This window comes from Trichogramma pretiosum, unplaced genomic scaffold (genome assembly GCF_000599845.2).
Source record: "Trichogramma pretiosum strain Unisexual culture from Peru unplaced genomic scaffold, Tpre_2.0 scaffold61, whole genome shotgun sequence".
In the NCBI taxonomy this organism is placed as follows: Eukaryota; Metazoa; Arthropoda; class Insecta; order Hymenoptera; family Trichogrammatidae; genus Trichogramma; species Trichogramma pretiosum.
This window is the reverse complement of record NW_019641638.1, coordinates 457,915-480,482: the sequence shown is the minus strand read 5'-3', so window position 1 is coordinate 480,482 and position 22,568 is coordinate 457,915. Positions and strand designations below refer to the sequence as shown.

The window sequence follows — 22,568 nt, the reverse complement described above, 5'->3', positions numbered from 1 at the left end:
TTTGTCGTCGTCGTCGTCGTCGTTGCGTCGATGCACACTCGCACATTTAACTTATATATTTATTTTAAACAGTCGAAAGCCCGGAGAATAACGATCGCCATTTTGACGTGGTCCGGATTCCGTGAGTCACGTTGATTGGTCGACGAGTCCGATAATAGCACCGCGGGACACACAACACAACGCGTTATATTATACGTACCGTTGCTATAGCTGCCCATTAATATACTTATATACTTACGCATATACGCGTACGAGTATATATATGTGAATTAATCGACGAGAAACGAAAGCGAGAGGAGGAGGAGCTTAAATACCGCTGCGCATGCTCCGAAACAAACAAAAAAATGACGTAATGCACAGACTGGACCAACAACACATCGAACTCGTTATGTAGCGAGCCACTCTGGTTTTGGCGAGCTGCGGGCTGCTTCTTCCTCTTCGTTACACATACATAAAACTGGCACTACGGCAAAAAATCTGCCGTACGATACAATATCGTGCGTGTATCGCGCGTGACATCATCTCGCGTCGGCGAGTGTCGTCGAGCTGAGCGCGAAGAAATAGAAAGGTGCACACATAACATTGTTATAATGCCCTCGCGCCTTTTCTTTTTCTCTCTCGCCCGCAACGAATCGCCTGCAACTATACAGATATAATATATACAATGCGCGCGAGTCTTGTAGCTCGGAGCTTGACTATGTTTTTACAACACGGTGCTGTGTGTGACATTACTCACATTAAAGGCCGAGTCGCTGAGCTAGCTGTGATTTATCGATTTCAAATTTTCTCTCTGTATACGCGGATGACGCGTGTAAATAAACGTGCCTGTTTTGACCGCTACGTTGATTAATGAAAAAAAAGTACAAAAATAATAATAACAAATAAAGAGCGAGCGAGCGAGCTAGAGAGAATAAACGAGCGAGAAGCGATTTTTCAACGTACTTGACCCGATGAAAATTATTACAGCGTGAAGTTGTAATAATTTAAATATCGATTGATCTGCCTCGCGAGGCCGCATACACACGTTGATCGTTTGTGCGCGCTCGCGAGCACAAAACACGCTCGCGGCAGCACACAATCCCTATAAGGCGAAAATTCATACATCGATGCTCTCTCGCTCGGCTCACTTTTGGGCGCGCGATATATATAAACACACCGCACACGTAACGCATAGAGAGAGAATATACGAATATATGGAAAGGACGAGAGAAAATCGTACGAACCAAATACTCGTTAATTATTTCACGCTTTGCCACTCGGTTTACGCAGTCGCGCGGAGTAAAAGTTTATACATATAACGCGCGCATAATCACATATATATCTAGGCCTCGCAGCTTCGTAAGCCCGCGAATTTTCGTTGTTACTATGTTTATGTGTATGTGTGTGTGTGGGTGGGTGGATATAATGTAACGAGCTTCTCAATGGTACAGCCCTGGAAGTTTCTAATTAAGCGCTTTCCACACACGTATAAACCCAGGCCGCCGCTGCCAAGTGAGCTATATAACACAAAAGCTCGAGCCACGCGCGCGCGGTGGTGTCAGCGACCGCGGCGAGAGAGAGAGAGAGAGAGAGAGCTTTTCAAAAGCTTTCTCTCGCTGGCACCCAAAAGGCGAGCGCGGGGGAGATACCTAGCGCCGCGCTTTTCGAATTCAACGCGCCTGAAAAAGGCGATTGTTGCGCGCCGCGGCCGTGGTGGTGGCAGCAGACTCGGGATCAGCGTTGCGAACGCGGCGGACAGAGTTTTGTTGTTTCGGTCAGCGATTGTGTGTGTGTGGGATACGCAGCCGGAGAGGAGCGAAGTAGCAGCTTTAGCCCATCCACCCCCGCGTTCGCCTTTACATCCTGTGCGTGGTGGTGGTATTTATGTATACCGATGCCGTGAATTCGTAACTCGTTTCATACACGAGCACGACGCGACTTTTTGGGTGGAAAAAATAATTTTAAAGGCTTATCTAGCACAAAAAAATTGCCAACACCGCGCAAACCTTATACAATTATTTTGACTTTGCCACTTGCGGATTCACGAATGAAAGGAACTCGCCATCTAGCGGTGAAAGTCTAAAGCGGTATTATATCGCGTTAAAATTTTTTGGAATCATCAAGATCATTAAGAATGCGCTTAATATCATAATTTTCACTGCAAAATCGCTACGAACAAGCCGATTCTCGGTCTGATTTTTACCCAGGACCTTGATATGATTTAGAAAATCTTGAATAAAGACAGCGTTACAACGGTACTCGAGCTTTACGCGACGGTGTGCTTAATTGCCAATGGACGCGCGAAAGAAAAGCAGGCAAAGAAAAGAAAAGAAGGGTATAAATACGTAGAAAAACAAAACGAAAGCCCCTCCTCCTTCGTGCACGCCATCGCCAACAACACACACACACACACAGTCGAGTAATTACTCTCCTAGCCGCGTCGTCGAAGGAGTCGTAGCGGCAGGAAAAATCGCGTGCGAAAGCATCTCCAGACCATAAATATATTCGCAAACAAGGCATCGCGTCAAATTAATCTTTATACGCGCGTGTGGTGGTGGTGCTGCTGCTGCTCCTTCTGCACTACATGTCTGTGTGTATCTGATGATGCTTTTCCTCGCGTACTTCCGGAACCGTATACCTACACGTGTACATAAATACATATATTTACACACGCACAGACACACGGACGCGCAGGTACATTAATGAACAATGAAGGCGCGTGTGAGAAAATCTCGCGTGAAAAACCGGAACAATCGTCCTTCTACTCACTCTCGCGGGCGCGTTAGTTCGCGTTCACGTCGTCGTCTGCATGGCAGCTGGTGCACACACACATATATATAACTGTACACTCCGTTTCGCGAGGAGAGCCGCAAGAAAGAGAGAGAGAGAAAAAAAGGGTTTCACGAATTGTGAATAGGAAAGAGATCACGCACACACACACTCACGCATCATAGGAGCAGGTCAGTCGCTCGCTTTGCAGCACAGTCTCTCTCTTTCGCTGCTGTGCCGTATAATAACAATGGACAGCGTCCGCGTTTAGATATATATATGTATAGATCCTCCCACGATATATAGGGAAGAGCTGCTACTACTACTACTACTATTCTCGCGTATGTACTCGGCGCGCGTGAGAAACACTGCCGTGTATGCAGCAGCAGCGGATTTTTCGCCTCCGTACACCTTTCCTTTTTTTTTCACAGTCCACACGACGTATTATGGTGGGTTTCAGCGATTTACCTATTCGCGTCAGTGAACATCTTCTTCTTCTTCTCTTTTTTCTCTCTCGTTCGGAAGGGGGGCCCCGCGCACTCTTTTTTTTTTGGTTTGTTTGTTCATTCTTCTTCTCTTTTTATTCTATACGCGATGGTCATCGTCCGTTGTTGTTTTGTGTGTCGTGGCTTTTTTTTCGGTAGCGGACTTAGCTCGGACACCGATTGAAATCGCGTGGGACGATTTTAACACGCTTTACAGTGTATTATAGCGTTTGTATACTACCTGTACCTGCGACCCTCGTACCGTTTGAATTTTTTTTTTCATTCTTTTCTTTTCTTTTTAAATCGCCTAGAGAGAGAGAGAGAAACTGTCACTCAGAGAAGTTTCGGGTGACCTATTGAACCCGTCCTACTTACGATCGCATAATACAGCGATTTTTCGTGCATACCATTAATACCAATACGTACGCGTTTGATTTTTCATCGATTACTCTCTGTATCGCATTCGTGAGCGATTATAATATATACCACTTGTGTCTAATCGTCCGCGAAAGATCAGCGCTTAATTTTCGAGCTACCTCTCTGGGTATTACAAATACGTCGATATATACACAATTGATTTCTCGAAAGCTTCCGGATCCGTTGAAGCAAAACGTCGAGGTACTTGAGTGAGAATAAAAAAACATCGCAACGCGAGAACAAATCGATAAAGATCGATCGTCTCTCTCTCTCTCAGTTTTGTCAATTTTGCTCTTACGCATAAATTTACGAGTGTACAAACGCGCACATGCAGAAAGGACAGAAGCAGCAGCACCCAAGAAGCTAATCGTACATTGGGCCTGGCTCAACGGTACATTCGTATACAAGCAGTGTCCCTCTTTTTTATAATTCAGCGTCGTCATCTCGGGGTCGAGCTACTTTTTTCTCCCATCCCTCTCTCTCTGTCTCGCTTATATACTTTTTTTCATCTCCGTCTACGCGCATCTCTCTCGCATACGGGACTGGAAAAAAAAGTACAGGCCGCATCCTTTGTGTCCACGCACAGGCACGTCTGGGTCCTATAGGGGTTAATCCGAAACATCGAAGGAAGAAGAAGAAAAAAACCTCGCTCACCTATATTCTCTGTGTCCTGTCCGTTCGTGTATATGGGGCATATAGACGTGTGTGAGAAAATCGTACCCCAGAGAGAAAGTGTAAGGCAGTTACGCGTATAGGCCCAGAGGCCCTACCACCACTACCGTACGTGTACGTGCCCGTAACGAAAGGGGTTGTGCCGAGCTGAAAAAAAAGTAGTACCCAGAGAAAAAAAAACTCACCCGAGGAAAGAAACGTTAGGTCTATAGTTGAAAAAAAAAACCAAACCGATCCCCACTCTCCACCTCTCGTCTATCGTATACACACGCATGCGAGGCCCAGAGTCCGCGCGCGCAGGGTCCGTTACATGAAACGCGTCGTCGAGGCCTTCGACTTTTTTTTTCGGCTAATGTTCTCTCTCGTCGCTGAATCAGCGAGAGAAAGGGACGAAGGGAGGGGGATCGGCATACGGTATCTAGGCGTCGCGTAGAAAAGGTCGCTAGATTTCGAGGTTCCTATTGAGTATAGTTAGCAGTAGGCAGTTTGCAATCGAGCGTGCGCGCGAAACCAGTCTGTGCCGGCTTACTGTATACAAACATTTCCTGTGCTCTGCTGCTTAAATTTTGTTTATTAAACATTTGTGACTCTCGTACTTACGAACGGAGTGGAATATGTGAAACTGGACTGACCCACATAATGTCGCCATTCATCGGTAACGTAACACCACGTCGATATATTTTAAAATAAACCAAAAATGTCGATTTCTCTCTCATCCTTATCTACGCGTCTCTCGGTCTAATTCCTTATCAACCCATCACCCGAGTAATTCAAGATATAGCTCTACTCTCTTACTCTCTCGTATAATCCTAGGTCCTGTTGTGCACCCGTCGATTTTACGTCTATATATCTATACGTGTATTCCTGCAGTTGTCTGTGCTCGCCTCGCCTCGGCTCGCAACTTGCCAATACTAATGGATAATGGAATTATTGGTTTATTGGTCGTACAATCGTTGCTTACCCACACACATACACACATACATTCATATATGTCGTGTATTGCGGCTGCTGCCGATGCCTTTGGGGATGATCGTAATTCAATTGCACACACAGTGTCTCTGTATGTGTATGTGTCGCGAAGACGGCAACATTACGTCGCGTACGTACGTACGTTTTGACAGTTAGGATGTTCTAACAAGGACACTGCCTCCGGCGACTTTAATACATATAATACACACGCGCACACACACGTGCATTATGTGGGTATGTCACAACTGCGATGTTGCTATATACGGTGCACTATATAGGAGGAGGCAAGTAGTCGCACGTCGTTCGTCTTCATTCTCCTCGTCTTCTTTCTCTTTATTTTTCCGCGTGACGGAATATTAAACGATACGTATAGCGTTTATTTATTACGGTCCGCTCGGTACTAATGCAGCAGCTACAGTAGAAATATATAATATAAGATTCTCATTATGTGGACGGGACGCGCGAGAGAGCAAATGTAAACTCCAATTTTCGTAAATTACAATATCGTCGATTACGCCTGCGCTTCGATTGCATATACACACATACACACAGGCGCAGATAGATATACACTTGATACATCGATACAGATATAGACGTATAATAATAACGCGAAAGAAATCACAGAGAAAAAAGAGAGGGCAAACAATGGCAATATCGTGTCGTACGCAAGGAGAAAGAGATGTTTTTTCGATCGGCGGGGCATTACGGATGTATAAGGTCAATTTGTAAGCAATCGAACTTATATATAACAGCCGCATACATATATAGCGCACCGAGAGAGAGAGAGAGAGAGGCAATATTGTATTTTTGTGGCTGTATATGTATGTGCGCGCGCCTGGGCATCTGTATACGATATACCGCACTTGGAATCGAATTTATATTTTCTCTTCTCTCTATGAGCTATAACATATTATTCGTATGTATAACCGTTGCATTGATTTATATCGTAGTAGTAGTAGTACGTCGTCGCGATTTTTCCATCATCGCGAGGCAACGAACGTTAATCGAATGAATCGTAGAGAATGATTAGGTCGAGGCTCGTGTAATAGTACGTACAACGATGAGCGTAACATAAGAGATGTTTACCTCCCTCGCTCTCTAACTTCCTCTCGCGATGCGCGTGAAATTGACCAAAAAAAAAAAAAAAGAAACTAAAACAATCTCGTACAAAAGTTGTGTATACACACACGACGACGACGATTTACACCCGAGTCGTATAATGTTTACAGGAGCAGCAACAGCAGCATCCATCCCGCTAGACGGAAATACTCGTTGTACACGCGTGTAAATGTGTGTGTGTATGCAGTACGTATATAGGTACACGTAGAGAGAGAGAGAGCCCCGCGTGCTGCTGCTGCAACAGCATCCACACATCTGCCCCCGAAAAAACAAAAGTCCCATTGTTGCCTCTCACTCTCTCTCTCTCTCTTCGCCTCGTCTCTTGTTTCTAAAACCGGCCGCGCACGTCGTCGTCGTAGCAGCAGAGCACGCTTACATATTTTTTTTATTTTCCTTTTTTTTTTTTTTTATAATTCAATCTTTTTTTTTCTATACTCGCATTCTTCGGGTTCTAACGGGGGTTCTCTTTACGCTGTATATAATGTACACGCTAACCTTCACCGCAGCTCGTAGCAGTATATTTTTCTCCGAGAGACGAAGGAGAAGTAAAAAAAAAAAGAAAAGTTTAACGCGTGCTCTTGATACGCACGCACACACACTTATATACATGCAACGATAAAACCGAGGAAGTTTGCCTGTGTGCGCGCGCGCGCGGGGGTGCGAGAGAGGAAAAACTCTCTCTTTCGATATTTTAATTCTCGCGTAGATTAAGACGGCGGCGAAGAGAAAGTGTTTCGCGCGTACCCGCTATATAGAAAACTCGCAGGCAGCGCGTATATATAGCGTGACTTTAAAAGTCGCGTATATTTAGGGGTGGTGCGCGCAGCAGCGGCAGCGCCGAGCGAGGAGAGGGTTGAAAGTCTCTCTCTCTCTCCCCTCCCCCTTCTTCTTCTCCGATGCACGACCGCCCCTCCCTTTCTCTCTCTCTCTCTTTTCTCTTTTTTCTTTTTTCGTCGCGTGCTATATACTATATACATAATGCACGGCACATGGCGTACGGAACGCGCGGGACTTTTAAAGACCGCGAGAATACAGTGTGTGTGTGTGTGTGTGTGTGTGTGTACGTGTGTATGAAACTAGACACGGGAGCTCGAGAGAAGAGAAAGGTGTGGCCGGCTCTCGCGGGGCGATTATACATCATATATATATATCGAAGAGGGGAAAACTCGGACACGGCGGCGCGCGCAGATGGCCAATGGTCAGTCGCGCCGGACACTCGTGACCACGCCCAATAGTCCAATCGTGTATATAGAGGCTACTACTACCTACTATGTATATAAGCTTAAAAAATGGAGTCGAATCTTTTTCGCTCTCTCTTTTTTTTCTCTCTTTCGTTTCGGTCGGAAAAGTAAAGCCAGAGAGGAAGGAAGAGAGTAACTGCGTGCGCGGAGATAAAGGTTTTCTTATATACGTATATTATACATATAGTCGAGTCCTGCTGCCTCTGCCACACACTTACACACACACAGTATTATCTGGAAAAAGAGAAAAAGGAATCGATATATGAACTCATGCCAATCTCTATGTTAATCTCGAGTCCCTTTTTCTTCCTTCGTGTGTATATAGCTCGTGTTGGGTAAGGCACACACGAATGTACATGTATGTACACACATGTGCAGGCGTGGCAATAAATAGTGCCAAAAGAAAAGAGAGAGAAGTTCGCCCGACGTTATATACGAGTCTGGCGAATGCTGAACACACACACACACACGTATATAACAGAGATGGACTTTGAAGGAGACCCTAAAAGTGAATTGTTACGTCTGCGGCTGACCTCTCCGGGTAGTTTTCTCGTCGAGTACGGGGCTATTAAGCGCCTGTATATATAGCTGTATCACCCAGCAGCGAATAAGGGCCAAAATCTCGCAATTTCACCCCGAAAAACTCTTCTCTCTCTCGCCCAGATGATAATAAAATAAAATATATAAAGCATCCAATTGACTTTAATCAAGCGTCTCTAATTTTTCTTCTTTATTATTGCAGCGGAAACATCGCAGAGCGGCGGCGGCAGCGGCAGTGGAGTCGTCGTCGGTAGCGGCATTGGCTCCACGAACGTCGCCACGAGCCTGGACTTCGTCACTTGCGGCGGCTGCAGGGCCTCCTATCCGCTGGAACACATCGTGCGCTTCATCGAGCACAAGGTCAATCACTGCCGGAGCTCGCTGCCCGGCTGCCAGAGTCCCTCGGCGCTGGCGAATCACGCGCCCGAGGACTCGGACCCGGAGGACGCTCTAGGTCTCAAAACTGGTGGTGCTGGTGACCCCACAACGACACAGGGCACGGGGACGATAACGACGGGTGGCACGTGCGGCGCGTCGAGTACGGAAAAATTGACGGCAGTGCCGAGCATCTCGGCGCCCATCATCAAACGCTCGTCGTCGGCCCGAGCGCTCGACAGTCCGCCCACGTCCCATCATCATCATCATCATCATCATCATCACAGTAGTAGTCATCATCACAGCGGCGAGTCGGGAGGAAGTCCGATCGAGCTGAGGGCTAATGCGAGCTCGACGCCCAAGCGAAGAACGGGACAGGACGCGAGCCTGGAGGACGACAAGGACTGCATCGAGGCGCTGAAGAAGCCCAAGACCGAGTCCGTGGACGCCGACACGAATACCATCAGTAACGGTGAGTGATTTTCTGATCTTTTATACACGTTTCTTAAAGGGAGCGAAAACCAAAGTGCAAATCGCGTGTATTATATGCCACGCTGTCTCGTGGCTGATCATCGCGTGTGCATACGCATTACGTGTCTTTATGTGTGCGAGTGCAATATTTACGATGTGTACGTGCGGGCTATCGATTAAACGAAGCCCCGACCTGTACACCGGCGCTTCGGCGAGCGGTAATTGCTTGCTCGCGTGCACCTACAAACACTCACACACACAAGCACACTTGTGTATTGCTCTAATCGCGTATATGTATATAGTGTATATGGTGATGGCTTCGAGGCGAAAGAGGCAACTTTCCCTTTTCACCGCACTGCATACACGCGCGGAAAAACGCGGGTGGCACGTTCTCTATATACCAGCTCGAGAAAATATATTCATCGAGGCCAGTATATATGCTTTCCTTTTTTTTACCCGTATTTTTTTTTTTTTTTGCTCTCGCTCCGAAGCTTAGTTATACAGACTCTCGAGTTTGACGAAACTTTTCGGACGAGCGAGAAAAGGGTCGTTAAAACGTTACTGCAGACATACGTGTAAATATAATGCAGCAGCGCATGTTGTATGCGAACTGTTGGACAGAAATTAAGACGCGTACATATATGTACGGAACGATATCGGAGCAGTTAACAGCAAAAAAGCGACCGTCGAGCAGTACGCGCGCGTTTTACAATACGCACAATGATACATTTGGTTCAACGAGTCCGAACAATTTTCACTGCCATCGACGCAACCAACCAACCAACCAACCAACCCCCTCCCCCAGCTCGTCCGTCGTTTTGGAACGGTAGACGACGACCCCTGCCTGTTTTTCGGGCTTGGACACAGCAGCGGTGTGCCTTTATGCGTGTAGTACAACGTATGATCGCGGGGGGTGACACGTACCGCACGGACGGACGGACTGCAATAGTTGTAGTAGTAGTAGTAAAACACAACGCGTAGAATCGGATTTTTGAATTTTAAAGCACCCACAGGGGCATAAAGTAATCGATGCACCGGTCACGCATACTTTTTTCATTCCTGCTCGTTTTTTATCACTTTTATATTTATTGCCGCATTTCATCGATGACATTCGTCCACGCGATTTCTTCATTGTCTCTCGCGAGTAGATCAATCATAAAATCACACCGCAACTTAACGAGCTCGTTTAGGGCAGTCAAAAATCTCTCTCGCGTGGCGTCGATTCGCTTTCGTGAACGTTATTATGATTATCATCATCGCCGTATAGGTATATATAAGAGAAGATACACAGACAGGGACGCGCGAGAGTCTAAAACCTTAATCGTCATCCCGTGCGTGTGCACACGCGCCTATACTATATATACATACGCACACCTTGACGATGACCCCTTCACCGTCGCGTGCACGTATATACGTGTATATCATCTCCTTCTCAACCCTTTTTGCAGCTCGTGCGCTCGCTATTATATATAAAGACGCGGATGCTGCGGGGTCTTCTCTCTCTGTCTGCTTATTTTTTGTCGTCGTTGTCTTACTTATACGCCGAAAAGCTCAATTAGAATCGCGCGTGCCATTGTTCGGTAGTATACGTGTGCCCTCCCCCCTTCGCTTCGCATAAATATGCAGATAGCTAACACGCGCTCGGCTCGCGACGCACGCGTATTTATATGGATAGTTTTTTTGTATATACATAACATCGGGATGTGTATGAGGCACACTCCTCGCACGCGTTTGATTCACAATTCTGTTACACTTTTTTTTTTCTTATATACGTATAAAAATTGAATGTAAAGAAACGACCGTTACGAGTTTTCTCTCGCGGTGCACGATTTTAAATGAGTCAACGAAGCGACGATGAATTATAAACGATTCGATCGCGAGATATATTTCTGTGTCACTGCTGCTGCTGCTGCTGCTGTTGGAGGAAAAGAAGAAGAAACGCCTGAGATGGACGTAAAGTGACGTCTCGCGTTACCCATATACATACGTACGAACTCCCATTGTGTCCAAGCTGCCTCCGAGAGATGCCTCGACACTGATATGACAAATATGATTTTTCAGAGAGACTCTTTTATATAATAAAGTGTCGCGTGCTTTTGTTGCCCTCTTCGTCGTCGTCGTCGTCGGTGTAATATTACACACACCTTTCGCTCGAAATTTCGATACATAATTACATTGTTCGCGCACTCGATTGCATTATATAAATTCATCGCGCGGAGAAATATTTTCTGCCAGCGAGACAGAGAGCTTTCGGCGAACGAATCGCAATAATGGTCCTACGTGCTATATATGTACAAAGCTTTCGCACCTCGCTCGTGCCAAAAAAGAAAAAAAAAAGAAAAGAAAGATAAAGAAAGAATCAAACTGTCCTGGCAACATCTGCGCACGAGCGGCTCTCTCTTATGCATAAATACATGCACGCGCTGTATATATAGATACAAGCACATAGGCAAAAATGACGCGATGTGTGTGTGTGTCTGTCAAGCTGCGAATATTAATTTTACCTTTTTTTTTGCGAGGCGCGCGAGCGAGAGGCAAAAGAGAAAAAGCTTATCCTTGGCCTGACTCTTTTTTTTTCTGTTCTTCTGCACCCTCGCGCGCGTCTGTATTGCTCGTCGTAAACAAAAAAAAAGAAAGAGAGAGAGAGAGAGAGAAAGAAAAGAAAAAAACGCTCGCACGCCGTTTCTTGAAACTAGCCCGCGGCTAGGTGGAGTAGAAGAGAGAGAGAGAGAGCTACTGATATACACCACCCAAACGAAATTGCTTGGGAATTGCCTTGGAAAAACTCGAAACAAAACACGGCGACTTTTTCTCTCTCTCTCTCTCTCTTTTCTTTCTTTCTTTCTTTCTCTCTTTTTTTTTCGCGCTTGGGCTCTCCGACTTTTCCGACGCTTCTAAAAGAGTATATTATATGCTGGCAAAAGTTTACACGCGCGCATGTAGCAGTGGTACTCTTCTCTCTCTCTCTGTGTATAGCCTCGGTAAAGTTTGCATACCCGTGTATACAGACACCTAGTAGTAATAGTACCAGTAGTAGTACAGACACGACAACAACAACGTGAATTTGACTCTTCGGACGGAGCCGCGCGTATATATGTAACATAAACACGAGCGCGAGAAAAGGAGTGAAGCAAAAAAAAAAAAAAACAGTCGTCGTTGTCTTCTTACGTGTTTTTTTTTTACTCATCGTTCTTACACGCACACGTGTATATACGCGAGCACAAACCGCAGAGCGAACAAATCGGTCATTTAGCTGTGGTCTGCTATCTCTCACGTGCTTATGTATATGTGTGTGAGCAAATAACTCTGCTCTGACCAATGCGCGATAATAAAAGCTCGCGCTCGTACATGTGTGTTTCTCCCGAGAGTGACCACAATGTCGTCGTGTATGTATCGTCGCTTTACGAGAGACGCCGCAAATCGATTTTCAAAACAACAACAGAAAAAAAAAATAACAACAGCGGAGAAGATGATAATAACGATGAACGAAATGAACTATACACGCATGACGTACACACGTGCGGATCGTACTATACTCGCACTTGACAGCTTTGGCAATTAAAAATTAAAAAAAAAAAAAAAAGAAAAGAATACCATGACCACGGTCCGTGCGCGCATACACGCGCGCGAGCATCAAAGTGTAGATAAGCCACGTAATCGTAAAATAATTCTCTGCCCCGTGTACGACGTGTATACAGTATATATACCTGAAAAGAGATTCGGTGAATGTGCGGTGTGCATAAGCTGCAGCAGCAGCCCCTGCTACACGACACAGCCTCTCTCTCTCTTACGCACCGACGAGTCCACACCGGCTCTCGTATCGCGATACAAAGTGCATACGTGGCATACGTGTACGCGTATGTGTGTGCAGTAACAGCGACAGCAGCCAATCGATATTTTAATATTGTCGCAGTCTGGCGCAACACGGGTCGCAACGGTACAAGGGACGAGCCTTTGTCTGCCCCGAGCGTCCACTGTGTATATCCACCGTAGTACGCTTCGGTTGTATTATATGAGTAGTGGTACACTTTGTCGACAGAGAGAGAGAGAAAAAATACTTTTGACTCGTGACAGCAGCAGCAGCAGCAGCAAAAAAATAGCGTATCAATTATTACGCTCGATGCAGTTTTTAACGGACCCCCACCACCACTACTACTAGTACTACTACTACTTGGGATGTGTTCGAGTGCGTCACGTATATATCGTTGTGTGCGGGGGCTCGATGTGAAATCTGGCGTGAAAGAGTTCGAGGCCCTCGGAAAGGCCGTATTTCCGTCGCAGACTACTACTACTACTACGGGCGACCAATGACCAAAAGGAGACCAGGGCCGATGATATGCCCATTGCCGACGGTGCGACGACACAGACACAATGGTAAATGCAGCAACGACGATGAGGACGATTTCCAAACGATTTGACGCTCGAGTGCCGCAGCAGCGGTAGTAGCAGCAGACTTGCGGTGTATTATATGAGGAGGCATCACGCGCAATTTCGGAACTAAAACGGCTCTCCCATCGTCGTGCGGGGTTTATGCATTATACAACGTATACGCGAGAGCTCTAACTCGATAAATGGCCTGGTCACTTTACGCATGAGACTCGACGATTGCCCCGGATAGATTCCGTGTAGTTCTTTTTTTTTTTGCTTTTTTTTCGCCAAGGGAATCTCGATCTCGCTCGAAGGGGGTGACGAAGAAGACTTCTTTTTCGGTATCCTCGGCGAAAGAGAAATTACGGATTTGCGCGCGCTCTGAAAGAAGAAGAAGAAAAAGACGAAAAAAAAGAGAGAGAAGAAGAAGTAGCAAGCGAGAAAATATAATATATAATCCTATAACGGATGGCCACCCGCAAAGTTTGCATATGAAAAGAGACTCGAAAGTCGAGAGAGAGAGAGCTCGTGTGAATCGATACACCTTTATTATGTGAAGGTCTATGTCTGCTTGTGTGTGTGTGTCTATACACATCTGCACGGGGCACTTTCTTATCTCTCTCGGCGCGTCGGATAGAGAAGCACAGACACCCCCTCGAGCCCGGGGAAGTCGGCAATATTTTTGACTTCCGCAAGCGAGCAAAGAGTGAGTGAGCGGGTGAGAGAGAGAAAAAAAACGAGAGAAGAAGAAGCGCCGGAAAATAACTCACACAATTCATTTTTCGGGGCCAGTGGATATTATATATAATACCTCTTCTCCCCCGCAGCATATGCATAGCCGCGTACATAAAGCGCGCGCTCAGACAAGTGGAAAACAAGGCGTACTGCCGGCGCGGTGGTAGTAGTGGGCGCGAGTCTATGTCATCGATTGTTTTTAATGAACTACTCCTCGTGCATTATATAATATATATAAAGTTCCTCGACCTTTTGTGCCGCGAAAAAATCAGAAATGCCCGTTTAATTAGCCCGATCTTGGGATCTCGTCGTCCCCTTTTGTTTTTCTCTCGCTCGCTCTCTCTCTCTCTCTGCTCCCTTTTTGCCCTTTAACTTCCTACGGCCGCCGCCGCCGCCGCGAGAAACAGGAAAACGATCGAAAACTTCAACGAGCTTATACAACTTGCAGAACCTTTCCTAGGCGCGCCCGAGAGCTGCTCGTCTCATCTCCGGGCATTGGGGCACAGGAAAAAGTTTTTCGTCTTAACAGGTCATTTAAAGCGACTGACTTTCTCTCTCTCTCTCTCTCTCTCTCTCTCGCTAGCCGAGGAACTTCCCGAGTAGACAAAGACAAGCAGAGAGAGATGCGACAGAGAGACAGTAGAGTAAAAAAGTTTCGTACGGCAGTAGTCGTTCCATTGTTGTCCGGAAGCCATTGGTTAAAAAAAAAAAGCAAAGCAAAGCAAAGCAAGGAAAAAAAACGGTACCTCTTTTGCATTTACTCGTTTGCGCGCGCGAATATTTGCCGACGCAATTCGCTTTACTCCTATAGACAGCAGCAGCAGCCGACTAACAATAACGATACGAAAAAATTCGTTCGAGTTCGATTTCTAAGCCATTGTGAATTGGCCTTCGTCCATTATCGTCCGCGCAGTCCAGCGTCGTGTACACGCGAGAGAGATCAAAAAGTTTTTAATTAATCGTGAGAAAGGAAAGGCTATCGATAAATTAAAAAAAAATTAGATTCCCCGGGACCTCGAAATAAGCTCGATTATTAAAATACGTCGATGGAAAAAATTGGGTTGTCGCATCGGAATTAAAAAAAGACAGATACATAGCCCTATTTCGATGACAGCTCGTACACACATACACACACTTACACAGTTACTCCGACCGCAATCGGTTCATTGATTCGTCGGGTCGCGCGGCGCGAGCTCGAAAACTCGATCACGGCGCAACGACGACGACGACGACGACGACGACGACGGTGGCATGGAAATCCGATTAAAAGCATTAACTGATTCAACGAGCAGCAGCAGCAGCAGTGCCGATGCTACTGCTGGTGGTTGTGCCACATAGATACTCTGTGCGCGCAGCGGCTATAAATTTTTGAGTAGGCGCCCTCGTTGTGCAGCAGCAGCAGCAGCAGGGCCAGCAGCCACCACCACCGCCTATACCACCACTTTGAAGATATCCCGCGCTATATGTATATATAGGCAGCAGCGGCAACAGCGGCCGACGTTATAACACATCTCGAATATGTTTCGAGGTCGTGTAAAGCATCCGTTAGCTATTACCTTCGGCCTTTTTTTTTTCTCTCGCTCGTATCTACTTTCTTTCCAAAGGCTGTGCCGTTGCAAAAAAAAAAGTCTAAAATATCTATATACGCCACGCGCGCGCGGTATACTGCTGCTGTTGCATACGAGCCCGAGGGAAGTCGATCGTATGGCTGACACGACTGTGTGCGCCGACGGGGGTGACAAAGTATCGCACACGGGGGGGCTCGACTCGAATTAATAAAAAAAAAAAGAAAGAAGGAGACCACAGGATGATCGCCGTCCGAGACAACGAGAGCGTGAAAAATGGCTGAAAATCTGATATTCCGGATGAAAAACATTGAAATTCAAAACCCGTACACGGCCGAGAGAGAGAGAAAAGTCGTTAAGGGTCAGTTTCGCTTCTCTCCTTTTCTCAACCCCCGCAGACGAAACGTTGTCGAAGTCGCGTCGACAATGATAGCCGTGTCGACCAGCAGTAGCAGCTTGTCGTCGCGGATATTATTATTATTATTTTTTTTTTGCTTCTTCTTATTTTTCTCCTACTCCCAAGGCAGACGGGCAATTTGACGCAGACCACGCGGCGACCAGGCGCGGTTTGAATTCCGAATTCAATCGAGATAAAGGAGAGCGAGAGTAAGGAAGACGATTTCGTACACGGTATATTAGAGGGTTTAAAAACTATAATAAGCCAATCGATTTATCATCTTCCCTTATCTCGGAAATATACGTGTAAAGAAACTGTCATTTCTTTAATTGGTTTACCGCGATTTTCAAATTGTCAGTACGTACAGCCGACGTATACGTCAGCTATGGTAATATGCACATCAAAATTGTGAGATCATTCTCGATCGCTGACTTGAGCAATAGGGACGATACGTGTAACAACGAACATTTAATGTCCTTTCTTCTCTCTACAGGTGAGAAGTGTAAATAGTACATGTAAATATAAGTTCGTAAATAAAATTTCTCTTCTCGTTGCAGAAACTCAATTTTGTTCGCGCTTACATCTCCCTATATACTATAAATTGTCTCATATACGCAATCAATTTTTTTCTAAACATCATACATTATATTACAATATATAAAAGAAAACCTTTTCTCTTACCCCTGTTGCAGAACCAAAGTGGCTGCGATGCACGCAGTGCGGCGCGCGCTCCTCCACGGCCTGGGAGCTGGTGCAGCACGTCCAGAGCCAGCACGGCATCCGGCTCTACAGCATGAACTCGTCGGCGAGCTCGTCGTCCAACACACCGGCGCCGTCGCCGCCGACGCCCACGCCCACCCTGGCCGGCGGCGGCCCTCATCCGGTCTCGTCGCAGAGCAGCAGCGGCAGCCACCACCTCAGCCCGCTGAATCATCTGAACCTCAGCGGCAAGTCGACGGGCAGCTCCTCGGCGGCGAATTCGTCGGGAGGCGGCAGCAGCACGGGAGCCGGTGGCAATAATACCAGCGGCAGCAATCGCCAACAGCAGCAGCAACAACAAGCTCAAATAACTACAGGACCACTGAACGATCCGCTCAGCAGCTTCCTCCGGCTACCCCACAACCTGGATCGCAGCTTCCCGGTTCCCCCGATGTTCAGGCCGGAGTTCCTCGGGATCAATCCCCTGGGCTTCCGGGGCATGCAGGACCTGCAGCAGGCGACGCGCAATCTGCAGAGCCTCGGCGACCCGCTGCGCGGCATCGACGGCCTCCAACTCGGCGACTCGCTGGTGCGCAGCTCGATCGACTCTCTGAACAACGCGCGCAACATCGCCAATCTCGCCGAGCTCACCTCGGCGGCGCAGCACGCGGCCCGCGCCCAGCAGCAGCAGCAGCAGGCCCAGGCCCAGCACCCGGGCGGCCCCGCCGGAGCCCCGCCGCCGTTGGACACGAACCTGGATTTTTACTCGGCGCGCCTAAGGAGCCTCGCTAATACGTCCTTAGGCGCGGCTCCGAATAACGCCTCGGTCCAGGTAGCGAGTAACAATAATAATAACAATGGTGGCGCTGCGATAGTGAGTAGCGGTAATGCCCAGAACGGCGTCGAGGCGCCGAGTCCCGGCCCGCGGGAACAGCGGGATCGAGAACAACAGCAGCAGCAGCAGAGAGAACAACGTGAACAACGAGAACGAGACCAGAGAGAACGAGAGCAGTCAACGAAGGAGACGACGCCGCCGGTGAATTACGCGCAGAGTCCGCTGCCCGGCGAACGACACCACAACAACAACAATTCCACGGACAGCGAGAAGACCTCGCCGCCGGTGACGACGTCCACCCCCATAATCGGCGGCGGCGACGGCAGCCAGATGATCGGCGACCTCGCCATCTTCGCCTGCGACGTGTGCGAGAAGAGGTTCCGCTTCCACGGCAACATGGTCAAGCACCGCAAGACCCACTACGTCAACACCTCGGCCGAGACATGCCTGCTGCGCTGTCAGATCTGCGAGGCCGAGCTGCAGGGCTACGGCGAGCTCAAGCGACACATGCACAAGGAGCACCAGGAGCCGATGAGCCCCCAGGGCAGCGTGGAGACGGTGCCCGACGACGACGACGCCAGCAGCTGCGACGAGAACATGGACCTCGACGAGGACGGCATGATAGTGAAGCCCGAGGAGGAGGAGAACACGCCCGAGGACCTGTCGACGACGCAGACGCAGCTCAACGACGTCGACGGCAAGATCGGCGTCGACCCGGGCAAGATCAGCCTCGTGGGCGACATAATGGAGCAGATCGGACTCAGCAATATCGCGCAGTACAACGAGGCCTATCGCCAGGCGCTCCAGGAGAACCACCACCATCATCGCTCGTTAGGTGGCCACTTTGGGAAAAACGAGCCCAACTCGCTCGCTCAACCCACTCACACGCTCAACAACAACAAGGAGAAGGACAGCAGCGCGCTGTCGCCGACCAACTTCAAGGCCGCGGCGAATCTGTTCTCGGGCCAGAGCCCCTTCCCCAGGGCGGCCGGTGTGCCCAGCGAGTTCGGCCTGTGGCCGCTGGGCGCCGCCGCCGCGCACTACCTCGACACGGCGGACTATCGCAAGGCCGCGGCCAAGGCGGTGAGCGCCCAGAGCCTGCACAGTCTGCAGGCGAGCCTGCAGCAGGCCAGCCCGCAGATGATCAAGAAGGAGCGCGGCCACGGACGCAACGACACCTGCGAGTTCTGCGGCAAGGTGTTCAAGAACTGCTCGAATCTCACCGTGCATCGGCGATCGCACACCGGCGAGAAGCCGTACAAGTGCGAGCTGTGCACGTACGCCTGCGCCCAGAGCTCCAAGCTGACGAGGCACATGAAGACTCACGGCCGGCACGGCAAGGACACGTACAAGTGTCGCTTCTGCGACATGCCGTTCTCGGTGCCCAGTACCCTGGAGAAGCACATGCGCAAGTGCGTGATGGCCGTGCAGCAGGGCCAGAAGATGATGGGCGGCGGCGGAGGTGGGGTCATGTCGTATCCGGGCAGCCAGGACGAGGACTCGTCGTCGGTGAGCGCGAAGGACACCTGATCGTGGCCGGCGACGCAGCCGCAGCAGAGTCAGCCTGGAGGATCGTCGATGCCGATTCTAGCGCCGACGACTACTACTACGACGACGTCGCTCATCTGGCCGCATCATCGGCCGCCCTATCCGGTCTACTGAAGTCTATATATGGGAAACCGGCTGGACGATTTTATAGAGAAAGAGAAAAAAAGTGCAGAACGTAACGTAACGCATATTTATAAATAAATAAATAAATGTATGTACGTATGATAGGCAACGAGAACCAAAAGTAACTTCGCGAGTATAGGAAGTATAATTGCATCGAGGCACGGAGCTCTGAAACAGCTCCTGTCAGCCCTTCGCGCGATTACGTGCATGATTTTTACGAGGGGCGAACGATTATGGCCAGTCTACGACGATCGAAGTTCGAGAGCGTGGCGCGCGTTGATTTTTTTCAGAAAACGATACTTGCAACGAACACGACTTTGCGAAATCGACGCGACGCGCGATCGTCTTTTTCGTCGCTCGATATATATATAGTACATCGTTCACTTACTATATCTATTTGCAAAAAAAAAAATAAACAAACAAACAAATCTTATATTTATGGTTACCAGTGTACTGGGAAGCTCGAGTTCGCGTACCTTCAAAAATGCATATATAAATATAAAACGTAGGATAAAAAAGTACGTGGGTACTTACGAACGTGCGTGAATGGAGAAGAAGCGCGCATCCGACGCGAGATGAATGAGAGAAGGGAGAAAAAAAAGTATATCATAGTCGACAGAACCATAACAGATGATTATATATGTAGATGAATATAGTATACTATATATATAAATATATAAATATTATATATAATACATAAACTATGTGAAAAAGTTGCTGTGCGTTTGCGTGTGAGCGTGAGAGAGCGAGTATGCATCGGACGAACGAAAGTGAGAATAAAAAAAAATATATTACAAATATATTACAAAAAATTATGTATATTATTATAAATGTAGTCCGAGAGACGAGGAGTACGAGGAGGACGAGGAGATGACGTATACGCGAAGACACGGCTGATTTTATTTATTTATTTTTTTAATCATCATCATCATGCATTCGTAATATCGTTAGTGATTAGGCTTACGGTTGATTGATTCGGTAAACTAGTACGTGTATCAAACATACTGTAATTATATATGTCGATTGAAAAATTGCACGAGCGACGTGTACTTTTTTTTGGTCTTGTAATTTTTGATAGCACACGCCACACGCGGTTCTCAATATGTGGCTCGAGCGCGTCACCGGGAGGGGAATGAGATTCGATTTTTTTCATTTCTATAGTGGCCAGTCGAGAACATTTTCGGATATAATAAAATTATTACGCCCCGAGGTATTTGCGTGAAACTTGTAAATTTGTCGCTGTATTTTGTATTATAAATTTGATGATTTCATTATTATTATTATTATTATTATTATTATCATTATTATTATTATTATTAGTACTATTATTGTTTGCACTTGTAATTTTTACACTATTACCATTATGATGCTAAATATTAACTTTATTGGTTATTGATTGATTATTATCACTATTATTATTACCATTGTAATTATGAATTATTATTATTATTATTATTACTGCTATTACATATGTGGTTAATATCTTTGAAAGGAAGAGAAATAAAATTTGTCAATGAGTGTTTAGTCAAGCGGTAAGAGGAGTGAGAAAAAGTTTTATCAAAAAAGTACATTTGTGATTTTTTTCGTTGTCCTTTTTTCGGATATTATTATTATTACTATTATGTGCAGTGTAAAACGAACGAAAGAGGTGATTTAAAAAAGACTTTCCGTCGCGCCAATATACGGTTCAGCGTGTAAATAAAATAACTTTTTTCATCATTACGTAATATGATAATCTTGAACTCGTAACTTTGGATTGTTGAAGACAAAATAAGTATTTTATTTTTTCTTTCTTTTATTCTTTCGTTGTTCTTATTATTGCACTCTTTCTTTCGTTTCGTTCATAGCGAGCGTTGATCTTTCGTCGCGCACCGAAAGCTCGAAGTTTTAAAAAAATGCCAAAGTTGTCTAGGTTTATTGCAATACCTATTAACGCGTCGTTACAAGGTGTTTGAGAAAAAATTTTACAAAAAGAAAAAACAAGAAAAAAAACAGACGTAACTAAAAGTAAATGAGGCTCATCGAAGAATTGTAAGCTTGAATTGTACGAAGAGAACAAAAATGAAACATCTCGTATCGACAGTGAAATACCCAGTGGTACCTTCAGCAGTACTCGGTTGAACGTCGCTCAATATTTTTTTTGTTATTTGTATTTTCTGTTAATCTGCAAAAGCGTAACTCCGTTTTCTTGATTATCGCGACTTTTGCCGGCGTAATAATCGGACATAGACCATCGCGTCTACAAAAGTCGCCATATTCTCGCTGTGTATCTCAACGGAAATGCTTTAATACGGTACTTCAAAATTTTTACTGTTTCATTTTTTCCGTACTCGCATTTTTTTTTCATGTCGTTATGACGTCGAGCTCTACGTTGTTCACGCAGCTGAATTGCGTTTTATTAATATTAGAATATTTTTATCAATATTATTATTATCATTATTGCTATTTATTATTAATTATTATTGCTGTATTATGATTATGCTTTTTGTTCGTCGTTGCAAGCGTTATTGAGAAGATAACTGTTCCTAAAAAAAAAAAATGATATAGGCAATAAGTTGTAATAATTCTATATGCACCATATGTGTGTGAAAAAATAAAAATATGCGTATGGGTGAAAGCATTTTAAGTAAATAAAACAAAATGGGAAAAAACATAAAAGTTGTGCAAGCGAGAGAGAAAGACAAATATTATATTATTTATATGTGTGAGATAAATGAGCGCACGGTTGTACGGAGCAAGCGGATAAAATAAAAATAAAAAAAATCTCATATCAGATAGTTTTCAGTGTTAGTCGTGTACCGACTTTAGATAAAAAAAAATCTCGTTAACTAGTTAAAAAAAAAAAAAGAAAAAGAAAAGAAAAAACCGAGAGAGAGAGAGGCAGAGAAGCGTTTGTTAGTACATAATAATTCAACAAGAATAAACAAAATAAAATAAAATAATACGTACATGAGCCAAGCCCTGTTTATATACGATTAAATAAAAATGAAGAAAAGTAATTAAAAATGAAATGAATAATGTAAATAATGACACTGCCGATTCCTCATTCACACATACCACACGACCCTCCAAAAACCACGCTCCACCTTTTTATCCCCTCTTTTTCCTACACCCCATTATATGAAAATATAAATAAATTAAATAGGTTTAATATATTCTCATGTATAAAATAAAACGAGAAAAGCGAGAGCAACTTTTAACTTCGCTAAACATTCGTAAGTGACAGATATTATGTATAAACTATACGAATTGTAAATGATC

At 46.0% G+C, this 22,568-nt stretch overlaps 1 protein-coding gene across 1 annotated transcript in view; it reads left to right on the top strand.

The window, feature by feature from the left end:
• LOC106654021 overlaps positions 1 to 20,620 on the top strand; it is a 28,709-nt gene extending 8,089 nt beyond the window's left edge. The window contains exons 2-3 of the mRNA XM_014373709.2: positions 8,394 to 9,038; positions 16,795 to 20,620. Of these exons, the coding sequence (XP_014229195.1) occupies positions 8,394 to 9,038; positions 16,795 to 19,166 (3,017 nt within the window). The 3' untranslated portion in view covers positions 19,167 to 20,620. The remainder of the gene's footprint in view (positions 1 to 8,393; positions 9,039 to 16,794) is intronic.
• Positions 20,621 to 22,568: the final 1,948 nt, after the last annotated feature.